This window comes from Trichomonas vaginalis, chromosome IV, assembly GCF_026262505.1.
Source record: "Trichomonas vaginalis G3 chromosome IV, whole genome shotgun sequence".
Classification (NCBI taxonomy): domain Eukaryota; phylum Parabasalia; order Trichomonadida; family Trichomonadidae; genus Trichomonas; species Trichomonas vaginalis.
The window spans coordinates 32,587,558-32,610,747 of record NC_067206.1 but is presented as its reverse complement, the minus strand read 5'-3'; the positions used below and the strand labels follow the sequence as shown (position 1 = coordinate 32,610,747).

The window sequence follows — 23,190 nt, the reverse complement described above, 5'->3', positions numbered from 1 at the left end:
TTTTTTTAAAATTTACTCAGAAAAAATTTTCTTTGTATATACACCATTCTGTACGTCTAAAAGACTTTTGACATTTGCCAAGAATGTTCGTTTAGACGCTGGCATATAACCATACTCTTGACAATATTGTTTATATTCATCATATAAAGACTTTTCATCTAAACACTCAAAGTCGCTTTCTTCTATGAACAGTTCATATACACTCTTGTTTGCTTCTAACAATGTTTGTCTCTCTTCGGTATGTGGAATTTGTCTTGGATTGAACTTAAAAATATCTAATGTCATGAAATATGAGAACAAGTGGTTGTAAAAGTCAGATGTCAAAGTTTCTGCTAAGTCGTCAAAATATTCTGTATCTTGCATATGAGAATCTGACGTTCTGACAACTACATATCTTCTGTCAGAACTTTCTAACTTCATCGGAACAGCATTGTTTGAAACCATAATGAAGTTTGCAACATTTTCACAAACTCTTTGGTCTTTATACTTTCTTTCAACAACTCCAACTTTGTCTGTTATAAGACTCTTCAAAGCATCTGAGTTCAAAACTTTTGTTGTATCTATACTTTGAAGTTCATTGCAAACTATAAGTTTCATATTCTCAATTGAAGAGTTAAATTTACCGCAGATGTTTTCTAAGTTTGTCATATTAGGGTTCGAATAACCTTCTAATAGTTTGCATAAGATATCTGTAAAGAATGTGTTCTTACCTGTTCCTTGTTTTCCAATTATAATGAGAGCAGTTTCATTTTTAGCACTTGGATGTTGTAAGATATTTGCAAACCAACATAAGATATACTCATAGACTCTTTCGTTTCCATTGCATATAATTTCTTTGACATGGTCTAACCAAGCTTCTATAATATTTTCTTTCCATTCTACTTGTTCATATTTATATCCAGTGAAGATAGAATAGAAGTTTGGAGAAGGTGTATAAAACTTTATACCACGAACTGAAAAATCTTCTAACTTTGACAATAAGATATCCCAAGCATCTAACATCTTCATGCCAACTTGTACGACTTTTATTTTCTTAAGTTTCTGTCTACATTCTTGTTCAGACACTATTGTTGCTCTTGGTTTGTTAAAAACAACATCCCATTCTTTCATGACATAACATTCTGGGGCAGAGTCAACATAAATGACTAAACGTTTCAAATTCTCGACTGCTTTGTTATATTCTCTAAATGGACACATATTTCTGAATGCTTGGAAGTCATAAAAATCTGAAACATCTATTCTGTACATTTTTATAAAAATAAAAAAAAATTATTTTTTTATTCTTGACTTTGTTGTTCCATTTGTTGCATTTGGTGTTCTTGAGCTATTTGTTGTTGAAGTTGTTCTTGTAATACAATACTTTCACCAGTTGCATCTTCCAATTCGAAACTTTCTGCCGTCATTGACAAATACATAGGACATAAAAGTTTTACAGGAACAAAGTTTGCGTCAACTAATGTCAACGTTATACTTGCCAAAGTGTTTGAGTTCACTAAGGTTGAAAATTCTGCATTCGAATGAACAATAGGCAAACCAGCAGAGAAAGTATTGTTTATACGCATAAGTATCTTTTGGTCATAATAGTTTCTGTCGACATTCGAATAACACTTTGAACCTAAGTTTGAAACAATATATAAGATTGGTGTGCTTAATGTCAATGGAATAGACAAACCTTGTATGACACCTTTTCCTGTTATAGGAAACTGTTGGTAGTAAAAACCAGAAATAAGTTTTGTATTATAGCTCATATCGTTTATAGTAAACTCAGTCGGACATCCAAACATAATAAAACCTGCTCTAGTTGCAGCACATGTTACACCCGTACTTAAAGTATTAAATAAGTCAACAAAACCTGTTGGTGGTATATCTGAGTAAGTATCTTCAAAGGAGTATTTTTTACCATTCACAACAATAAAGTCTTCTGGTGTCAAAAGAGCAAAACAGGCTTTAGTCGTCATTGTGTTTAAGGTTAGTTTACAATATCGTCCTTGAGGACTTTGTAAGTTTGTTGTTATAGAATTATATGACTCAGGGTTTTTAGTCGTAATAGTATAAACCATTATGTCTTCTGCCATTTACTTAGCAAATAAATTTTAATGAAATGTTGTGGTCGTCAAATATTTTTATAACGTCTGGGAAACTATACTTTAAGTTCAACGTTTCACCTCCTTTCATAACGTATATCTTGTCAATGACATTATATGAAACACCACAGCAACTAATGTCGGGTTCTATTTCTTTGATGTTTATATCGTCTGCCTCTGTCAAAAGTTTCAATAGTTCTTTCAAAACTTCATGAGGTGCAATGACATATGAGTTCACTTTTACAGGGTTGTGTTCGACCAAGTTTAACATTATACTTAAAGCTTGACAAATCTTCTCCTGAGTTTGAAGTTTGTCTTTCAGTTGTTGGTAGTCGTTTCGAATATCTGCAACAGAACTTAAGTCTCTGTTAACTTCAGGATATGTTGGTTCTTTTACAGGAACAATTGTTATACATCTTCGTCTTCGTATGGTTTCCCCACTTCAACATCTCTGTCTTTGACATTGACAACAACACTTTGACTGTTTGTTTGAGTTGGTGAATTTAACTTCACATCTGCCACCGCCATTAAACCTTTTGAAACACTTACGCTTCTATTTTTCGGAAATGACATTTTACTTAGAATAAAAAGATGGACGTATTCGGATATCTTATTGAATTGAAGCAGAACAAAGTTTATACTCACAAACAATACAAATACATTGACAGAATAGTTCTTTACACAAACAATGGAAAATGTTATAGAATAGCAGTCTTTTGCTGAACCTAAATATTTTCATAATAAAGCAAAGAAAGTTGGTATAACTGAAATGGTGAAAGTTCTTGAAGCAGACAAAAATATAACTTCAAAACTTACAGATATTACTAAAGGAAAGTTTATAATACAATATTATGTCAAAACTGGCGTACTGTCAATATTTGACGGAGAGAAGTCAGTTCAAGAACAACTTACTGACCTGCTGCCAAAATCTGCTCGATAGAAGCTGTCGTTATGCCAATCTGAGGAGCCCCAGCAGGTTTCATCGAACGAATCTTCAAAAGAGCATCTTCCGTGAAAAGTGCTATTGGTTTTGTAAACTTCTTTGCTCTCAATTCATCTGGACCGTCTCTGTCACCAGTATATTGTATTTGAACTGTACCAACAGTTGAAATACCACCATAAAGTCTTCTGAGTCAGCAAATGGAATGCCAAGCCAAAAGTTTGAACGGTCTCCATTTGTATATTGAGTTTTTTTGACCTCCTGTATGAGTCCATACTTTCACATATGGCATAATAGAATTTTGCATTTCAGGGTTAATGGTTGTTGTGAAGTTGTTGTTAAAGTTCATAGCATCTAATGTCAAGTTGTATGACCTCCATATCCTCAACTGTAGAATATTCTTCTCTTGGATAATATTTGCCATCTATGTTTATATGATATTTAATACCAGGGTTGTAGAAACAAGAATAGTCATTTTATAGTTTCGTCTGAACAGTACAAACATAGTATCTGCATGTTTCATTGCAGTTGTTAAAGCAATATCTGTTCTTGCACCTGCGGCTCCTGGATTTTTGGTTTCCAACTTCACCTGCAAAGTCTTTGACAGATATTTGGTGTATAGGGAACATAAGTGGAACTGCAATATATTTGGCAGCTAAAGCATTTGAAATATCTGGGTCCAACATATAGACTGCAAGTCTGCTTTCTATTCTCTTGCATTCAAACTGTTCGCATGTGAACTTAACTGGGTCCCAAGCAGTTCCAGCAGCATTGAAAATAATAGTTTACTTCATTGTTGAAGTTTGAGAAACCAAAGTCTAAGTCAACTTTGTCTTTGCAAAATTCGGCGAATGACGTTTGATTTGTTCCCTTTACGTCTGTAATAGTGAATGGGTCTTGTGTTGGTGCAATGACTAAGTTATTTTGCTTGGAGTAAGTTCAATAGAAATTTTTCCTGCCCAGTTTGGTAAGTATCTTAAAAACCTGAAGATGAGGAAAGATGACAAAGGAACTCTAAGTTTCAGTTTTACTTTAGTGGCAGCAGTTCCATCTGAACCAGAAAGGTTAACATAAACCCCTGGAACGTTAGGGTCAAGTCTTCTTATTTTCTCAATAGTTGCATACTGGTCTGTTTGTTCTCTAGCTTGTGGTTGTACTGAGTTTCTCAAAGCGAACCATTCATAGTTTGCCCATGTTACTGTTTGAACTAAGTCAGAGTTAGAATATATCTTATTCCCATGAAAACTTCTGGAGCATATTGGTATCCGACATAGAAAATTCCATTGCAACCTTTCTTGTCAGACAACTTGGCAGAAGGTTTTATTTCAATGTCTTGTTCCACGTATAAGAATGAGTTGTCAATAGAAATAATATGAAACCTGTCGCAAGCAATATCTACTGTTGTTGAAGAACCTTCTCCAAACTCACCTACGTTTCCATAAGAAACAGCAGTTGTATATTCGTAAGTTCCAGGAACTATTTCTGACCTTCTAATGGCATTGTCGCATTCGTTATACCATTCGGAAACATTTCCGTTCATGGCATCCAAAACTGTTGGCGTTATATTCTGAGCGGCGTACATTTCATATGGGTAAAAATATAGAATAGTTGGATTTATATGTCATAATAGAACCCACTCGGACCAAGCTTTACTTTCTTCCTGACTGAGTTTTTTAACTGAATCTTTAACTCTTCTTTTTTCCTTCATTGCCACTACTTTCACTAGATGAAGTTACTTCTTCACTACTTTCACTTTGTTCTACTCTTCTCTTCTTCTTTGGTGTCGCTTTTGGTAACTTGCCCTCTGCTTCAAGTTGTAGCATCTTTGCCTCATGTTCACCTAGTATGTTGTAAATTTCCCATGTCCTTTTTGCCTTTGGGCTCTGGTCGCCCATCTCAGGTAACCTATATCCTAGAAAGATTTTGTCATAGTTTGTATTTGAGTCTTCGCGTATTGTTTGCATGACTCTTTCCTGAGTTTCCGGTTCAAGCTCTTCAAACAGAGCTTGTCCATATGGAATAAGCTCGTTTCCAAATATATGTTTTTGTAGCCATTCTGGTTTTCTTTCCATGTAACCAATAATATCTTTTGTGAATGGGAAAGCTTTTACCCAATGTTTCAGTCTTGCATCATTTATTTCTGTAGTTGGTTTTATTTTGTCATGGAACATGTTTTTCAATACTAACATTTCATTTGGTACTGTCCATTTGAGTTTTCTTAAATATTCATCCCTTCTCATTTCATTGTCTGCAAAGTAAGTTTTTATGACATTTTGCAAACTTTCGTTTGCAAGGTCATGTACAATAGGTTCTCTTCCTTCTCTCTCCCTAACTCTCTTTCTAAACTCTTCACCAAATATACCATCTCTATGGTTCTGTGTAGTTCTTTGAGATAAATGTTCTAGAACGTCAGGTGTTATATTTCCCTCAGCCATGTTCATTTCATACTGGTCCAAAATATCTGCATCTTTCATATCTTTCAATGGCATTAAAGCCGCGCTGAAAATACCCGTTATATCTGGTTCACCATTCACTTCCATTGCGTCTACAACTTCTTGGAATTGAGGTTGTAAGTTTATGAACCACCTATCCTGATTAGCTTTATGACCCCATCTCATTGTAGTTCCATAGTCTGCAGAAACAAAAGTAGGTTTGTTTCCATATTGGTTAGGTTCTGAATGAACTTTAAACAATGTTTCATTTCTATATGTTTTGTTGAAATTTAACCTTTTATTTTCACCGAGTTCAGCCAAAGATTGAACGTTATATGGTCGTAAGTAAAAAGGATTATTGTATTTGCGTACATTTTCTTTCAGTACTTCCATTCTATGCTGAATATTTTCATCTGATGTTGGAGTCTTTTGTATGTCGGTGAACATTTTTCGATATTTCTTCTACTATGTCAGCCGAATTTTTCTTAGACTCTTGGAAAGATTCCATATTCACCTCATACTCTTGTTGAGGGTCAAGATTTTTCGGCTGTTCCAAATCTTCATCTAGTTCTGTGAAGTTAGTTTCCAAAGGAGGGACTTGTTCGTTTCCTTCAGGCTCTTCTAGCTGTTGTTGCTGAACTATTTCTTCCATGTCTGGTTGTATCTGAACTTCTTCCTGTGGAGTTTCTTGTACCTCATCTGCTGGCATTTCATATATTCCGAGACCGTTTTTAACAAGTTCCCTATCTAAGTCATCCGGACTCATAAACCTTTCTTCTTTCGTTCCGTCTCTATTTTTTACGCGTTTCATGAAGAGAGTTGAATTATCATTTATCTCTGACACCAAATATCTCGGAGTAAATTCAGTCATGTCATTTGGATGATATGCTATTAAATCATATCCCTTAGCGAGCTTGTATTTTCCAGGTTTGAAATTATATCCCATTTGGTGCTGAACCATAAAGCTAAATAGGTTCGGGTCAGTATTTCCTTCCTTGAACTTTCTAATAGCTTCTTTATATCTGTCACTAAAGTCAAGAGTATCTGGGTAACCATAATCTTCCTTAAGCATTTTTAAGAATTCTTGGTTTCCTTTTTCTCTACTTCTTTTATGTCCTTGCTCTGTTTGTGGTTGTTGTTGTGCAGGGTTTTGAACTGTTGGTTGCTGTGCTGGTTGTGTAGGTGGTTGTTGTGCTGGTTTTGGTTGTTGTTGTTGTGCAGGGTTTTGAACTGTTGGTTTTGGTTGTTGTTGTTGTGCTGGATTTTGAACTGTTGGTTGTTGTTGCTGTGCAGGGTTTTGAACTGTTGGTTGCTGTGCTGGATTTTGAACTGTTGGTTTTGGTTGTTGTTGTGGTGCTGGATTTTGAACTGTTGGTTGTTGTGTTGGTTGTTGTTTTGGTGCATGCCTGTGTCTGTGTCCATGTGACGATGTAAATGTTTTAGGTAGTCCTGGTGCAGGTGCTTCTCTTGGAGGGTTTGGTGGTATATAAGTTCCACCAGCTGGCACATATGTTCCATCTGCAGCATAATGTCCTACCTGACTTTTCGTTTTTAAGAAAGCATTTACTAGGTCTGTTTTGGTCTGTTGTAACTCTTTTTCTTGACTTTCCACAACAGTTGCTCTAACGGCGTCATAGGCACTTTGAACTGCCTGTCTCGTTGCTGCATCTGTTATTTTCGTCATATTTTGTGCTACCTCTCTTAACTCTTTGTCGAAACCTTCAGACTTCAGTTTCTTTCCAGATGAGAAGTCGTTCACTAGTTTCACCTTACTATGAAGAGCTTCGAAGGCATTCTTAAAGTCAGCATTCATTAAAGCTTCATTTGAACTGTCTTCATCCGCTTGTATTTTTGTCCTTATTGACCCTATAAGTTGGGCTGCTTTAGCGTTGGCTTGGGCATCTAACCAGTCATTATTAGCTTTTATAATATCTGCGCTTTTCATTGCCTTTTGCATGGCTGCGTCGTTATTTTTACTTTCTTGTGCTAAGTTTTCATACTGTACGGTTTGGTTTTGCAACTGTAAAAGCTTTTCTGCCTTTACATTTGCTTCAACTTCTTTTTTATACTCATCGCTATCCATATATGTCTTCATGGCTTTTTGTTTTATCTCTTCATCTTTCAGTACTTTATATTGAGTAGTATGGTTTTTCAAATTTATAACATCTTGTTCCATTTTTGCTACTTCTGCTGCTTTTTCTGGACACTTTTTTCGCATATTCCTCTGTACTTAGTTCTTTCAGTTGTTCTTCTTTCTTCTTTTTCTCTACGTTTAACTCATTGAGTTTCTTTGTGTGTCTGTCATATTCTAGTTTCTTTTCGTTTTCACTTATTTGTTTCTGTATGTCTATGTTTGACTTTTTGACATCTGTTATTTGATTTTTGAGTGAACTCAAATTCATTTGACTTTGAGGGTTATAAGCTGTTCCGTCTGCAGCTCCACCATAGCCTGCCATTTTCGCTAAAAGTGCCGCTCTTAAACCTCCACTCTGTGCACCAATAACTCGGTTTAAAAGCATAGGGTTGCTTGACATTTGTTGCAACATAGTGGGGTCATTCATCATTTGTTGTTGCAACTGTTGTTGTGGTGTCAGTTTTACTATTGGATGTTTCAATGCTCCCTTCCTCTTACGTATATTCTTACGTAGCTTACGTGGCATTTTAAGTGAAGTTAAAAAGCGGTTTTTGACAGATGTTTATATGACACTTTTTGTTCAGCACAAAAAACTACTCGGTCAACGTGTTGTCAGTTTTGTAAAATAACCGTCCTATCTCATTCTATAAGGGGGAAAGGCTTCTCAAAGTATACTTCCTTGGAACGCCTGTAACTTTTCCTGTAGCGATGATAGACCCTTACTTGTCCGGACAAAGTTATACTATTTTAAGTGCTCTACAAAAAAGTCAACGGAGACGACTCTCAAAAACCGTTGTGTAAAAAAGTTTTACCGTTGGACAAAAAAGTATATATAGAAAACAAAAAACGTTTATAATTCATTCAATATTTGAGATAAACTGTTTTTCCAACGGTAACTATTAAATAAAATAAAAAAATAGTGGGTGTTACCGTTGACGAAAACGGTTCATCTCAAATATTTAAATATCTGTCTTTTTTGGTCAGTTAACCACAATTCAAACATTAACAATTCTCAACCGCTAACCAAAGCCAAAGCCCCACAACCTCCAAGAACCGGCACAGCGGTTAGAATAACCACCAAAAAGTCTAACAGCGAATTAAGAGAAATTCTTCAACAAATTTGCTCTAAATATCTCAAAGACGCCGAAGAAAACACACAACCAGACGCTACATACAATACTCAGTTCTGTGAAGTTCTGAACAAAGCAATTACTAGTTCAATTGAACTTACTAAGACAATTCCAAGTCCAATTGAGCTTAGCGATGTCTTAGTTCAGTATTTTCCAACATTTACTAAGCTTATAATGTTGAGAACTTTATACCAAGTTCGTCAAAATCTTCCTCGTTACATCCAACGGTCATTCGACACGAGAATTGCCGAATTCCAAGTCTTGAGTTATGGATATGACGAAGATGAATACGTTGACGAGTTCGGAGACAACCGTACAAAATGGTTTGAATGTTATACGACAACACAATTTGAATTCGACTTTCTCGAATTCAACGCAGCAACCATTCATATCATTGCTCTTTACCTTTCCGAACAACAACAAGACCTCGCAGATGGAGATGTTGTTACTGTCGTCATGAAAACTCCTGAACAATTCGGAAAAAGAAGTCTCTAATTGCCAAATTCGTTCCAGGACATCAGCTTTTCCAACGCACAGAAGTCTTCTGTATTCCTGGAACTAAGTTCTTTGTCAGGAGCGAACTCAAAGAAAGATATAATGTGTCATTCAATTACACATTATATAATGTTTTCGACCCAGAAGAAGGCTTCTTCCCAGAAGCAATGGAGGAGGAAGAAGAGGAGGAGGAAATACAAGACTCTATCCAAGAAGAGTCCTCCGAATTCACACCAGAAGACTAACAATTTTCCGAATAAAAGCTTCATTTATACTAAACATCTTCGGGGCTAGAGGGCGCAACGCGCCTGGAAGCCCCACTTACCTGACCTTATATGATACTTAAGATCTTTTGACACCGAATGAGACGAAAACTTGATTTGAAATTTCGATTTTGTAGACTTATAGAGAGGCTAATTCTGTAAATGTAACACATTTGCACAAGAAATTTAGTACAAAATTACATTCCACCTTTATTCAACTTATATGTGTGGAGAATAAAAATAATTAGCATGAAACTCTAATACTATGACTTATTGTATCAAAATATTATTGTTATCTGTTAATAGCCATATAATAACAAACTATACTGTGATAGTTTACGTCATTATTCGGTCATGATGCAAGCAAAAGTACAGTAATACATTGTGCGTGCCCGTGTGCCTCCAGCACGCGGTCCCGACACAATGGGACCATATTGCAATCACACGGGCACGCACAATATATAATGCCTACATTTATTATTATATAGTATAATTGAGAAAGAAAAAAGTGTCATAATTATTATGGACGCCATAATGAGACGTGCCTTTAGTGGCGAAGAAACAGCCAGACGTACAACTGGGGGATTCTTATTCGCACCAATTGATATGGATGATGTTCCAACAGATAAGAGACAAAGGATCCAGAAGAGGATCGAGATCATGACAAAGATCATAAGAAACCAAGATCACATTATAAGTAAGCAATACTCGCAAATACAAAGAATGAAGAGAACAATGAAAATGATCGAGTATGCAATAGAACAAAGAAAGAAGCCACTTGTTGACGATCAAACAGAGGAAGAGGATGATCAAACGGAGGAAGGAGATGTTCAGACAGAAAAAGAGGAAGTACTTATAATAAACCTCCAATCCTCAGAGGAGGATAAAGAATGATAACAAGATCAAGATCTTGTTGACCACAGTACCTAAGAAAACTCAACAAATCAAATCCCTTCAGAATAAACATTCATTTAATAACTTTACTCTTTTTTTATGTGTTTGAGGACGACCTTTGTGATCACAAAGATCGTGATCTGTATATATGAGTGTGAGACTATATATGTGAGTATAAAAAAGAGTTATAGTAGTAAAATTAGGTGTTTATTCGTGGTTTAGAGGAGGGATCAGAGATCGTTCGCTAAATTTCTGATACACTTCTTTAATTGTTGGAGGCACGCTTCTGCGTAAAGGCACCGGGAATGCCAGTTGTCTGCTTGGTCACCGAGGCATTGTTTCTCATAGATCAGATCACTGATTCTATTTGCGTACGAGCCATTGTTCCTCTCAAGGTAACGAATATACTCTTGGTTCTTCCGAACTTGTTCCTTAACCTTCTTCTGTGATTCCTTGAGATCAGCGATCGTGATCTCCTGTTTCTCCAAGAGAGCTGTCATTTCCCTGACTCTTGTTGCAAGTAGAAGCTCTCTTGGAGTAGCAGGAGGTCCGGTCTTCTTTGCTGTCTGTTTTTGGGGATCGGGGATCTTGATCTTGACCTCTCTCTTTGCAGCCATGGGTATTTCCTCTTCTTCTGAGGATGACGAATTAACATCATCCTTGGCTTTGTTCTCTTCAGGAGCTTTTGGCACGAGTGTGGCTTTGTTCTAAGCCATTAAAAAATGTAAACTTTACGTGCCAGATTTTTTTGACATGTAAACCCATATATAATAAAAATATATTATAACACATATAATAACATATATTTTTACTCACTCCTATACCAACAATAAACAGTCATAAATGGAGGCATATAGTTGACACCTTTTCCTGTTGTATCTGTGATTCCAGCTACTGTGTGAGTATGGTTTCCTGCAGATCCGCAGAAAATACCTGTACTAACATCTCTAGGGTCATCTGTGATATCATATCTATTCATACCTTGCCTATCAGAACCTGTAGCAAGATTTGTATAACCTCTTTTTGTCATCGAATGTGTATGTTCTCCATTTGTAGATGTTGTTGCACTGAACCTATGATTATGTGAAGGTAAATTATCCACACTTATTTTCTTAGAACCACCAATCTCTTTAGATGAATTAGCGCAGTATAAGAAACGGTCAACAATTTGAGTCCACTTACCGAAACCAAATATTTGCTCAGGTGATGTGTTATTCATAGAGGTATAAATACTTCCAACAGGGTATATTTTCTGCATCATTAGTGTTTCTAATGATGTTTTCTTAGTAACTTTGAGGTTAAATATAGGTGTAAATAATGAAGGGTCTGCAAAATAATCGTATGCATGAAATGTTTCATCATTGACATTAATGTTACCTGTTTCTTGAGTATACATTGGGTCATAATGATATGAACCTTCAGTAATATAACCTTTCTTTCTTGTGTACTTATAAAGGCGACTATCTTCATCCTCAGCTTCTTTAGTAAAATATTCACTCACATCATAAGCTTCATTCACTTCAAACTCTTCAGTAATGAAAGGTATTGTCTTCATATCACTCACATTCTTTATCTGTTCATCCACATAAGTTTTATCAGCTTTCTTGTCTAGCATTGCTGGTAGTTCATATGCTTCAAAGTTTCTGACATGTCCTTCAATATTCGTACATTTACTATCTAAACTATTAAGTGTATCTCTTACACTAGTGCTTGGATTTGGTAAAGGAGCTTTTGAACCGAGGTCAAAGTTCAGTATTATGTCATCTGCTCTAACGGTTGTAAATGTTTCATGAGTGTGACCTATTAGTGAGTTCGTTACTGTTCGCTGTTGTTCTAGTTCATTATATATATGACTAAATGTATTGATTAATTCTTCACCTTTATACACAATTGAGCCAGAACTAACACCATCAGGGAAGTTAACTTTATCCTTAAACTCTTCTTCCACATGTTCTTCAGTTCCATCTGGTCTTAATATAACTTCACCCGTTTGTCGTTTCTTTGTGAGTCCATGTATTATATCAAATGTCATCTCATTACCTTTGTCCAATTTCTTTGCAATCTCAGTATCAACATAAGATTTGTCGGCTTTGTCTGCAATCTCAAGTGCAGTTCTTCCTGCATTATTTTTGTTGTCGTCAACTTTCCTTGTTATCTCAGCAAGCATAATCATTGTTAAGTCATGTAAATTATCACCATCAGACTTTAGTTTATTTAATATCATAATCTTAAAACTTTGATACAGAATGTCTTTGAAACCAGGCACTATTTTTGTCAATTTATCAAGTAGAGTTTCCTTATTTTCTTCAACACTTCTTAGTAAAGGTAACTCAACTTCCCGCAATATATCCCAACCATCATTAACTCGTTGAGTAATTATTTCTTCAATATAGTTGTCAGACATAGGTTCGCCAATACCTTCTGACAGATCATATAGCTCCATCGCATTTTCATCAAGTAGTTGATGCCCTTGACGACTTATGCTATTTCCAGACTGTGTTACTTTTTCAGCTGCATCTTGGACATTGTCAACAAAATCGTTGACGGCTTCAGGAAAATTTCCTCCCTCACCACCGAATGTACTTCTCAACGTATCCAAACCTTCATCTTTTCCGAGAAAAGCCCATATTGCATTAATTTGGTGCTGTAATGAAGCATATGCCGCACCAGTTATGCCTGCATTAACAAGGTCACCAATGAGACTGAAAGGATTAAATGACTGACCTTTATTATCTTGTCGTTCAACAAAATCATCAATATGTTTCTTTAAGTATTCCTTTGTGAGAATAACTCCATCACCAGCAATACCAGTTGCTTTAGGTCCATCTTCAGTAAACGTCAAAGGTTTCTTTAACATAACTTTATCCAAGTATATTGCAATACCACTATTTTGTATCTGTTCATGACCTAAAATATAAGCAAAAGCAATGTTTAATGCATTATATAAAGTATCTTCTCTAGTTGTTAATACATTGTTTTCAATGAATGGGATATTAAACAATGTAGACTTTGGGTCAAAATGAACTCCATGGTCAACCGATAATAACCGTTTGACATGATAGATGATAGTCTCTAATGCTTCATTAATATTTATCTCACGAGTTGTTTGTAATCCATTATCAGCCATACATGATAACATATATTTCTTATCAGGAGCGAAGAAATTTGCTTCATCCTTAAATGTCTCTAATGATGTTAATCTATCATTGACAACATTCATCATAGTATTTAATGCATCATAAGGTACTAAATCAGTGGAACCACCAATGACTACATCATCTTCTCCTTCTTTACTTAACACTAATGCATCTTCTTTGATAGTTAATGTATATTTGTCATATTGTATTAAACGAGCCTTTTCACACTCAAATGCATATGGAACAACGCTCATCTTTTTTATTCTGTTAAAAATGCTGTATTATTTGCAATCCACAGATCCAAACAATTATGGAACAATCCAATTCCATGCAGACCCAAACATGGGTCATCCGACAAAAGTTATGATGAGAGTGAGGTCAATTAATACATATGCAAACTTTGCATTATCTACTAAAGTTGATTACACAACATTTAAGGCAGAAAAAGAACCAGATGTATATACTCCATCTCATGAAGAGTTATTTCTAACATATTACTTTGAAGATAAGTGTAAATATGATGAACATAACTACTTAGACTATTTACAGAAAAATGTGTTTACACAAGATGAAAAACCAACAATTACTGTCAACCAAGACCCATTTGGTAGAATCAAACTTTCTATAACATCAGAAAACACAGATACTTTCAAAATAGTTGATGCATCACATAGAGCAATGATGTTATTAGGTATGTATAACTCAAAGCTACCATTAGTATTTGACAAAGATGGTGAATACTTCTCATTAACAATGCCATCAACACCATATTTATCATTCGGTAATGAACTATTCTTAAGGTCATCATTATCATCAATTTCTGGCTTCAATAACATTGCAGGAGTAAAAAATTCAACAAACGTGATGTACAGAAGTGTTTAATGTCTCAGAGTTTCTTCTGCCAGGAAAACCAATCATTGCAAAAGAATTGCAGAACTGGTATGATGCATATCCATGGGAACTCAATAATGTCACTTTTACTCTAGTTGACTGTCAAGATCAACCGATCAAACTTTTTAGTCCATTAAATATAGTTGTAGAGATAAAGAAGCTTGAATTAGATGAAGAATTTGAGGATTATGATCCTGATGAAGAAGAACGATAAAATAAATTAATCGTTTATTTTTATTCTACATAAATGAAGACGCTGAATAGTTTTATTGGAAGCATGAAAGCTCAAGACTTCAAAGATGCTTTGAACTTCTTTACTATTCGCTTCAATCCAAGATCTAGTATAACAGATCTGAAGAAAGCTCATAAACGTTCATTATACAATGCATGTATGCAAAATAATATAAGGACTGTTGAAGACTTTACTTCTAGAGTACAAACAGTTAACCAACACTTAGATTCTTTGATGAACATGGATTCTCAACCAGGAAGAACAAGAAGATCTGAAGAAAGTCGAGATCACGTACAAGCTTTAATGAATATGGCACCACAACCTGGTAGACAACAGTCAAATCATGAAACAAGACATACAATCTGGCAGATGTTAAACATTTCTCCTTTATACTCTGATCCAGTAGAACCAGCAATAGATGAGAACAACCTTGCTAAAGTACAGGTCGAAAATGCTTACAGAACAATTGCTAGCATTAATGGAAAAAGAGCTGAAGGTGAAGTATGGTTAAGTCCAAATGTTAAAGCAAACAATAGATACATGAGATTTGACATACAAGATTATGATGCAGAAGGTAAGGATTACTTCAATAGAATGTTTCCTAAAGTAATGACAGAATTTATTAAACAGATCGATGCATTTAAACAGAATTGGACCTTTTATTATGACATGTCTAGTCGAACAAACATATTACGTCATCTTAATGTCAATACAATGGGTTCATTAGTTCATCAACTCCTTAATGAATCACCTATTGATGAAGTAAGAGCATTAGCTGCAACAGTACTTGAATCAAACTATGACTTCTTCCTTTGCAACATTCCTGAGTTAAGAAAGATCGAGATCTTTGACTACACAATGTTTCAAAATATACCTGTAATGAAGATACGTAATGGAAACGTTCAAGATGAGATACAACTTACTGAGATGGAGAAGAAGATTCTTAAAGCTGCAAAGAAAGGTGGTGCAGGAGATCTTGCAATGGAATACTTCAAACAGATGAGAGACCAATTGACAAAGAAGAACAGAACAAACCGTTCAAGAAACGCACAATTATGGACATGGACATTGAAGCTTCCGATCAACCTTGAAAGGTATCAGATCTTTAATGAACTCAATGCAAGGACTGCAAAACTTATGATGAATGATTGTTGCTTTATCTATGCTTGTATTGAAGCTGGCGTTGATGAAAACACAATAGATCATATGCGTGAAATGATCAGAGTCAAAGACTTTCCAATGATGAAGATAAAAGTCATTGCAAAAGAGACGGGAATAAAGTTTCATGTCATTAAATACAATCCAGACTATTCTAATTATTCTTACACATTTGAACCAGATGGAGAACCAAGGATGACGATAGAACTTCTTTTAATGAATGATCATTACATGCTCAATGAAAAAGTTCCTATTAGTACAATGTTCATCAAAGATTATGACAACATCTGTCAAGTTTGCAAAGATTGGTCATTAGAGAAGAAAATGCTCATCAACAGAAAGTATGAAACAAGATACGCCATCAATTCAAAGCTTGTGACTCCAATCAGTAAAATCCTTGAACTTCGTTTCAAACATAACTATTTCGAACCTATCAGAACTGGTGAGTTATGTACATATTTCACAACTTTATACAAAGAGAAACTAGGTGAAATGATTGACTTAAATTACACACCGAAATATTGTACAAGAGTCAAGAAAGATTGGAGTGCAACAACGAAGAAAGACATGAAGTTTCCAAGAGAACATGTTTTCTTTGCTGACTTCGAAGCTTCAACTGATGGTGACATTCATAAAGCTTACAACATTTGTTACATGGAAGATGATGATGACAGTTATACTTCCATTTGGGGAGATAATTGTGCTCAAAAATTCCTTGAAGCTTTACCAGATAAGAGTTTAGTATATTTCCACAACTTATCTTATGATATCACTTTCCTCATGTCTCGTCTTGAAGAAGTAACAGGTACACCTATCATCAAAGGATCACAAACGATGCAGATACAAGGAAAATATCATGGTAAGTTATTATGCTTCAAAGATTCTTATGCTATCATTACAACAAAACTTGAAAATTTCCCTGAAATGTTTAAGCTTGAAAGTGGTGAAAAAGAAGTTTTCCCATATAATTACTACACAGAAGACCTTGTTAAGACAACAAGAATTGGCAACATTGATGATGCCATGAATCATGTCAAAGATATTGAAGCTTTTTATCAGAACATTGAGAAGATTGAAGGTTGTAAGATAGATGATGAACACTTCGACATGGAAGTTTATTCATCATTCTATTGCGGTCAAGATGTGCGCATTTTACGAGATGGATTCCTCAAGTTCCGTAATGATGTCATGAAAGAGTTTGAAATAGATGCTTACGATTATGTTTCAATGAGTTCTATCTCAAACAAACTCTTTGAGATGAGAGTATATTGGAAGAATGGAAACTTATTCGACTTAGCAGGAAAACCAAGAGAATACATCTCTAAGTGCATTCAAGGAGGAAGATGCATGTTAGCAAACAATGAGAAACATTTCACTGACTTTGATGCTGTATCATTGTATCCATCAGCAATTGCTAGACTTTACTGTTTAGAAGGAATTCCAGAGGTCATGACAGAAGAGATGAAGAGCAGTGAATACTTGTTAGAACATCTCTTTGATGATGACCAAGCTGAACCAACAAAGGAAAAGTTCATCTCAGGATTTTACTATCAGATCGAGATCTTGTCGATTGGTAAAAAGTCAGCATTCCCATTAATTGTCGTCAATCCTGACATCAATCCTGACCTTAATGTTGCTCGCAGTTCCAATACATGTTGTAAGATGTTCGTAGACCACATTACGCTTCAAGATCTGATCAACTTTCAAGAGATCACATGCAAAGTCATTGATGGATACTATTATGATGGTAAAAGGACTTGACATTTTTCTGTAAATATGGCATAAGTTCCTTATCGTCTTTCTTCAGTACTGGTGCTTTGACTTAGTTAGTATGGTTAACTTGGGTACGGCGGCACTGCGTTCCACCTTACCCAACTTAACCTTAAATATTTACAAAACCATCTGACACATAAATGACTTCACTAATGACTTCACTAACGACTTCACTAATGAAAAATAAACGTTCTCACTAACGTTCCCACTAATGTTCTCATTTACAAAAGTATTGCAGCGCTTCCCATTGCTGTGCTTCACACAATAGTTCATATTCTTCAGTATCGCTGCTGTCACTCCAATCGTCAGAGTCAAAGTCACTGTCAAAATAAATGTTAGTAAGTTTTGACAAAGCTAATGAAACACGCTTACCGTTTGTATCTATTGCTTTTATATATCTCCCATTATGTTTGTTGTCATAAACGCTCAAACTAACTTTACCCTTTCTCCCTCGTATCTGATAGAATGTATTTTCACGAGGAACGAAGAACAAATTCTTGAACTCATGACCGTTGTAGTTTGTTATCTCAATAGTTTTCGTCATTTATATAAAAATAAAATAAAAAATAAAATAAAAAATTAATGATATCACCACCCTCACACGTATGAAAACATAGCACAAAAATAAATTTAGGGTAGAAGGTTAGATCTAACCTCATTTCTACCCTCATTTCTACCCTGTTGAATTCATTGCTTTATAACTCTCTTCCTTGGTTTCTTTTTAGTTGCTTTCTTCACGTCTGTCTCCAACTTGACTGTCTTTCTTCTTCGTCCGTAATGATACCAGTTACTTCCACCAGTCAATGGGTCAAATGGTCTTTCGTAAGGGTTTCCATACATTCCATAAGGTCCGTATGGAAGAACTACTAGTGGAGAAGAAACATTTTCTTTAGTTCCATCGACTCTATTTAAATGCATTGTTTTACCTTTCATCTGGTCATTAAAGTCTTTTGCGTGTTTTGCAAACTCATCGTCCTTTCCTAAAGCATTTTCTGACTCAGTCGCAACCAAATTGGATGCTTTATTTATGAGCCCTATTTTATTTAATCTTAACTTCTTTGCAACCCAGCCTCCAATCTTCCTTTATTTGCATCTAATGTCTTCGAAACCCTTCCTCCACTCATTTTATTTACTGCGTCATAAGCTCCAAGTGCTTTTGCTCAAATGCTAATGCTTTTGTTCCCATTGCGCCTAAAGCTGCCCAAGCTAATACATTTACACCATATTAAAATCATCTCTCTTCAATATTATCTCATAAAAGTTCTCGTTACTGGAGAAAGTCAATGAAACATAAGCGTTCTCACGGGCTTCGCCCTCACCGCTTTGCGGTCTATCTAACTTCTTTCTTATTCATCTATTCTCAATAAAATATCTGAACAATTGCTAACATCTTCTACAACAGTTATTTCATCATGAATGACCTTCAAGAACAAGCTCATTTAATATGCAATTAAAATCATCTCAATAATGAGTCCATCCTTTCCATCTTTAGGTAGCACAACATCTTTCATTGAAGAAGGTTCGACAAGTCTTATGTTAAACTTACTGACAAAGTTTGTTATACTATAATGCTTCGGTGGCGAATACATGTAGTTTGAAAGACATAATATAGATTCTTCAGCAAATTCACTTATACTGGATTTTATAACAATGTTCTCACGAGACCAAACGCCACAATTGACAATCTTGTAAGCAATCCTGCTGAGCCTTCAACTGTAAACGTCGATGGTAACATTCCACGAAGGTCATCTATTGACATCTTTGAGTCACTGAATTTAAATATTTTCTTAAAGCAATCGTCATTATCTAACCATGCAATAGCTTTGAAGTTTTCATTCGAATATACATCTGCTTCATTAAATGTAAAACCTGACTTCTTTGCAGAGATGACTTTAAAATCTATTGAGTTTGTTTCAAAATTATATGCTATGGTAACTTCTGAAGGTAATGGATGCCTTCCGCAGTCAGTTGTTCTCTCACTACCGTTTGAAGCTTTGTGTTAAAAACTTTCATGTCATCTCCTGTGTCTAGGTTCACATACACAGCAACAGGGAAACTATCTTGCTTCTTTGTTTCATCATTATATCTCAAAACATTAAAGTTCTTCAATAATATTGTTCTTCCTGCTGGAATACTTCGAACCTGTCTGATTTCAATAGCTTTCTCACCTCCTACATACTCTACCCAGTGTCTTGGATATTCATAAGTATACTGACTTTCTTGAATTTTGGTTGGTTTCATCATAACATGTTCATAGTATATCTTTATACTCTTGTCAGTTAGACTCGGTGCTATGTTCTGAATATTTCTGACTTGCATTTTTAATGGAGATAAAATGAAGCATTTAATACATGATGTAGATGAAGACATGAATGAAACTACAGACAAACTTAACTCTTCTCTTATTCTTCCTTTCAGCAAAGATTATGAATTCTGTTCAAATGGTGTGTATTTCTATTGTGGAAAGATGGGTTCAGGTAAGACATTTAACCTCATTCGTCATATACTCATAACAGAACGTTTAGGAAATGACTCATATTATGACCAAATCATTATATCAGCAACTTCAGACTCTATGGACTCAACAGCGAAAACATTTATGTCAAAAGTTCAAGCCTCTGTCGTTAAAGTTCCAGACAGTGAACTCATTGAATTTCTTCAACGTTACATTCGACGTAAGAGGAAATATTATGCCATCGTTGAATTTATACAGTCAGGAATGCAAAAGACTTCTGAGGAGATGGAAAGAATTATTGACAAACACCACTTACGTCAGTACTCAGGAGTTTACGATATGAAACGACTGACAAACTACATTCTGTCAAAACTTTCAAAATACCCCTTCAAAAAATATCCTTCAAACACTCTGCTCGTTTGTGACGACTTCGCCGGAAAAGGTTTAGTGTCAAAACCAGACTCACCATTAGCTAACATCATAACTAAAGTCAGACATTACCATTTAACTGTAGCAATACTTATGCAAACATGGAGGTTTTTAGCTTTAAACATAAAACGTCTCATAACTGACTTCATTATCTTTCAAGGTTTCTCACGCTATGATATTGAACTCATTTGGAAACAGTCAGGTATAACATTACCTTTTGAAGAAATTTGGGAAGCATATAAGTCTCTCATCTCTCCTCGTTCATACCTTGAGATTCATATCATGACTAATACCATTAAAGTCAAAAATATTCCATGGAACGACCAACATTGTTTTAAAGTTTAACCTTCAATTGACTGATGGTAAACAAATTCCATGCATCTCTGTCGCCATTTCTGTTAATATTTTTGCTGTCATTCATATCATCCACTTCCCCATCCGTTAGCTTTTGAGGATATGCGTTAGAATAGCTGTTCTTAAATGAAGGCTTTTCACCTTTGAGAGCATAAACTCTATAACTTTCTGCATACTTTATGTTTGAACCTCCTGAGCCATCATTGACATAAATTTTTATAGGCTTCCACCCTTTGTTCATGTTCCTGCTTCTTCCCTTAGCTCTTTTGTTCAGTAGTTCTACATCTTTATACACAGCACCTGTCTCAGTGAATTCAACAATATTTTCATTCGTTAGCTTTACATTCAAACCCTTGTCGAGTATATTGTTCATTTCATACATATAAAAGGTTTTTATTCTATATGAAATGAGAAGCAAATCCATCTTAGCTGGTGCCGTTAATGTTCCAATTGAACCAACATCAAATGTTGACTCACGAACGACAAACAATATTGTCATAAAGAACTATAGTTCAGAGTGTTTGAAAGAAAAAGAACCAGAACTGAAATCCGTGAATTTAAACTCAGCTTCAAACGCTAACGCTACATCAGATGTTAAGTTAGAGTATCCACCACTGGACCAAATTCTTTCAAGAGAAGCCAACGACAACCCTTACACAAATGTTCAAACAAATCCTTCAGATAACGTAGACCATTACCTTCTTCAGTTATACCAAACAATTTTACTCAAAGACGATAAGAAGCTTTTGACAAATCTTATAAGCAAGAACCAAATAATTCTAACAAAGGAGGACCTTGAAAATGTTATCTCACGAATAACAGGGAAACAATGTGTCATTGACTATCTCGACCCTGAAATCGAATGCTGTGGTCAAACTCCACTATTCATGAAAATAGGTAACATCCGCATCATTGAAACACCAGGAACTACAGGAGTTGAGTTTAAGTATAAATATTCGAACGAGTATACAAAACTATCTACTTACTATAAGCTTTGTTTGAAATATGTTTTAGTAAATTAAAGCAGTCAGGACCTTCGGTCTTGGCGCTTTGTGCCGTCAGTCAAAAAAATTTCAAGTTAGCAATTTGTAATATCTATCCAAAACTTCTTCAACAGTATCGAACTCATCTTCATAATGCAAACCTAATCTTATTGACTTGGTGCAGTTTTCACTAACACAATATTTTTTCTGTTCTCTTGACTGACATAACTAACTCATTTGTTTCATCAAACAGCAACAACCAAAGTTCATGACCTAATACATAACATTCATACTTTATATTTTTAGCTCTGAGTTCTCTTGTAAGCTGTTGCATTTAATATTTTCTAAAAAGTCAACTTCAACAGTCATTCGCACTGGTGCCTTCAGTTCTACAGGCTCTCCTTGAAAGTCAACAAGTCTGAATTGCATGTCTTTCAAATTATGAGGACTAATGCGAACCCATTTACCTAAATGAGTTGCTATGACAGGAACGTTTGGAATGAACATTGAATTGACTGCATAACAGAAAGACTTATATTCTACTGAACCTTTACTATTAACTCCTGAAATACCTGTGACATTAGCTATTTTAGACTCAATGTACAAACAATTACCATAACATACGTATGGAACAGATTTCATCTCAATCGTTTTGTCAACACTTTTCAAAGGAAATGTCATATGGTATGCACCCAAAAGAAGTTGTACTCTATGACTCATTCGTGTTATCTTAAACTCCTTCGCATAACTGAACTTCAAAACTCCTGCAATAAGTTTAACATTCATTAAGTTTTCTTCGTTCTCCTTGTTTATTGTAGTATTTATGAGCGCATTTAACACTCCAGCTAATGTTTCCATCTTATATTCTACATTATTGTGAAATCTTATTTCGTGCTTCTTTCCATCTATTTCAAACTCCATGAAATCTGTTTCGTCAGTTATAACGAATGAAGCAATAGTATTAAAGTCAACAACTCTGAAAGCAAGCGCTTCATTCTGAAGACCTAAGTTTGTTTGTAGCTTTACTGTCCCGTATTCGTTTGGGTCTGTACTTTGCAAATAGAACAACATTTTATTCTCATTAAAATATGACTATTGCTGCATATGCGTATGAAACAAATGAAGCAAGAAGAGCACATGAACTAGTAAACGAAAACTCAACTTTAACCATTGAAGGCAATGATTTAGTCATTGACGATGGAAAAACTAAAAAAGTCATTGATTTCGATACTTTTAACACTTATGACCCATTCATTACAACAAGCAAGGTTCCCATCATAAATGATGGAACGGTGCAATATATAAATTCTACAGTAGATGCCTCATTAGTGAAAGTACTGAATGTTCTCATTGAATTGTTAAAGAGCTTTCGATTTGACGACAACATTAAATGCCTAAAGAATTTA

General features: G+C 35.2%; 11 protein-coding genes and 3 pseudogenes across 14 annotated transcripts, besides 4 other annotated features; 6 read left to right on the top strand and 8 right to left on the bottom strand.

Annotated features, from left to right (window-relative positions):
- Positions 1–5,699: part of a mobile genetic element that runs on past the window's edge.
- TVAGG3_0209500 (uncharacterized protein) lies at positions 13–939 on the bottom strand (the record flags this gene model as incomplete). The annotated part of the gene is made up of 1 exon (XM_051226595.1): positions 13–939. A coding segment is annotated over one exon (927 nt), but the record flags the coding sequence as incomplete, so codon positions are not given.
- Positions 1,278–2,075, bottom strand: TVAGG3_0209490 (uncharacterized protein; the record flags this gene model as incomplete). The annotated part of the gene is made up of 1 exon (XM_051226594.1): positions 1,278–2,075. One exon carries the CDS (start codon positions 2,073–2,075, stop codon positions 1,278–1,280), a length of 798 nt encoding a protein of 265 aa, XP_051111580.1.
- TVAGG3_0209480 lies at positions 2,080–2,612 on the bottom strand (annotated as a pseudogene). Its single transcript has one exon. A coding segment is annotated over exon 1 (533 nt).
- Positions 5,700–7,559: 1,860 nt separating the features above from the next.
- TVAGG3_0209460 lies at positions 7,560–8,116 on the bottom strand (annotated as a pseudogene). The gene has a single exon. A coding segment is annotated over exon 1 (557 nt).
- A 778-nt stretch (positions 8,117–8,894) lies between these two features.
- TVAGG3_0209450 (uncharacterized protein) lies at positions 8,895–9,215 on the top strand (the record flags this gene model as incomplete). The annotated part of the gene is made up of 1 exon (XM_001301420.1): positions 8,895–9,215. One exon carries the CDS (start codon positions 8,895–8,897, stop codon positions 9,213–9,215), a length of 321 nt encoding a protein of 106 aa, XP_001301421.1.
- A 785-nt stretch (positions 9,216–10,000) lies between these two features.
- On the top strand, positions 10,001–10,372 carry TVAGG3_0209440 (uncharacterized protein; the record flags this gene model as incomplete). The annotated part of the gene is made up of 1 exon (XM_001301419.1): positions 10,001–10,372. The coding sequence occupies one exon, from the start codon at positions 10,001–10,003 to the stop codon at positions 10,370–10,372; it is 372 nt and encodes a 123-aa protein (XP_001301420.1).
- Positions 10,373–10,602: 230 nt separating this feature from the next.
- Positions 10,603–10,989, bottom strand: TVAGG3_0209430 (uncharacterized protein; the record flags this gene model as incomplete). Its single annotated transcript, XM_001301418.1, has 1 exon — positions 10,603–10,989. The coding sequence occupies one exon, from the start codon at positions 10,987–10,989 to the stop codon at positions 10,603–10,605; it is 387 nt and encodes a 128-aa protein (XP_001301419.1).
- A 200-nt stretch (positions 10,990–11,189) lies between these two features.
- Positions 11,190–23,190: part of a mobile genetic element that runs on past the window's edge.
- TVAGG3_0209420 (keratin-associated protein family) lies at positions 11,888–13,763 on the bottom strand (the record flags this gene model as incomplete). Its single annotated transcript, XM_001301417.2, has 1 exon — positions 11,888–13,763. A coding segment is annotated over one exon (1,876 nt), but the record flags the coding sequence as incomplete, so codon positions are not given.
- Positions 13,783–14,391, top strand: TVAGG3_0209410 (uncharacterized protein; the record flags this gene model as incomplete). Its single annotated transcript, XM_051226593.1, has 1 exon — positions 13,783–14,391. The coding sequence occupies one exon, from the start codon at positions 13,783–13,785 to the stop codon at positions 14,389–14,391; it is 609 nt and encodes a 202-aa protein (XP_051111579.1).
- TVAGG3_0209400 (organellar and viral DNA polymerase type B) lies at positions 14,648–17,551 on the top strand (the record flags this gene model as incomplete). Its single annotated transcript, XM_001301416.1, has 1 exon — positions 14,648–17,551. One exon carries the CDS (start codon positions 14,648–14,650, stop codon positions 17,549–17,551), a length of 2,904 nt encoding a protein of 967 aa, XP_001301417.1.
- Positions 17,663–17,743: a terminal%2Cinverted (terminal inverted repeat of Maverick-2 transposon ID:TVAGG3_0209300).
- Positions 17,663–23,190: part of a mobile genetic element that runs on past the window's edge.
- On the bottom strand, positions 19,213–19,807 carry TVAGG3_0209390 (annotated as a pseudogene). Its single transcript has one exon. A coding segment is annotated over exon 1 (595 nt).
- Positions 19,932–20,785, top strand: TVAGG3_0209380 (protein of unknown function, DUF4106 family; the record flags this gene model as incomplete). The annotated part of the gene is made up of 1 exon (XM_051226592.1): positions 19,932–20,785. A coding segment is annotated over one exon (854 nt), but the record flags the coding sequence as incomplete, so codon positions are not given.
- Positions 21,209–21,823, top strand: TVAGG3_0209370 (uncharacterized protein; the record flags this gene model as incomplete). Its single annotated transcript, XM_051226591.1, has 1 exon — positions 21,209–21,823. One exon carries the CDS (start codon positions 21,209–21,211, stop codon positions 21,821–21,823), a length of 615 nt encoding a protein of 204 aa, XP_051111577.1.
- TVAGG3_0209360 (uncharacterized protein) lies at positions 22,079–22,642 on the bottom strand (the record flags this gene model as incomplete). Its single annotated transcript, XM_051226590.1, has 1 exon — positions 22,079–22,642. One exon carries the CDS (start codon positions 22,640–22,642, stop codon positions 22,079–22,081), a length of 564 nt encoding a protein of 187 aa, XP_051111576.1.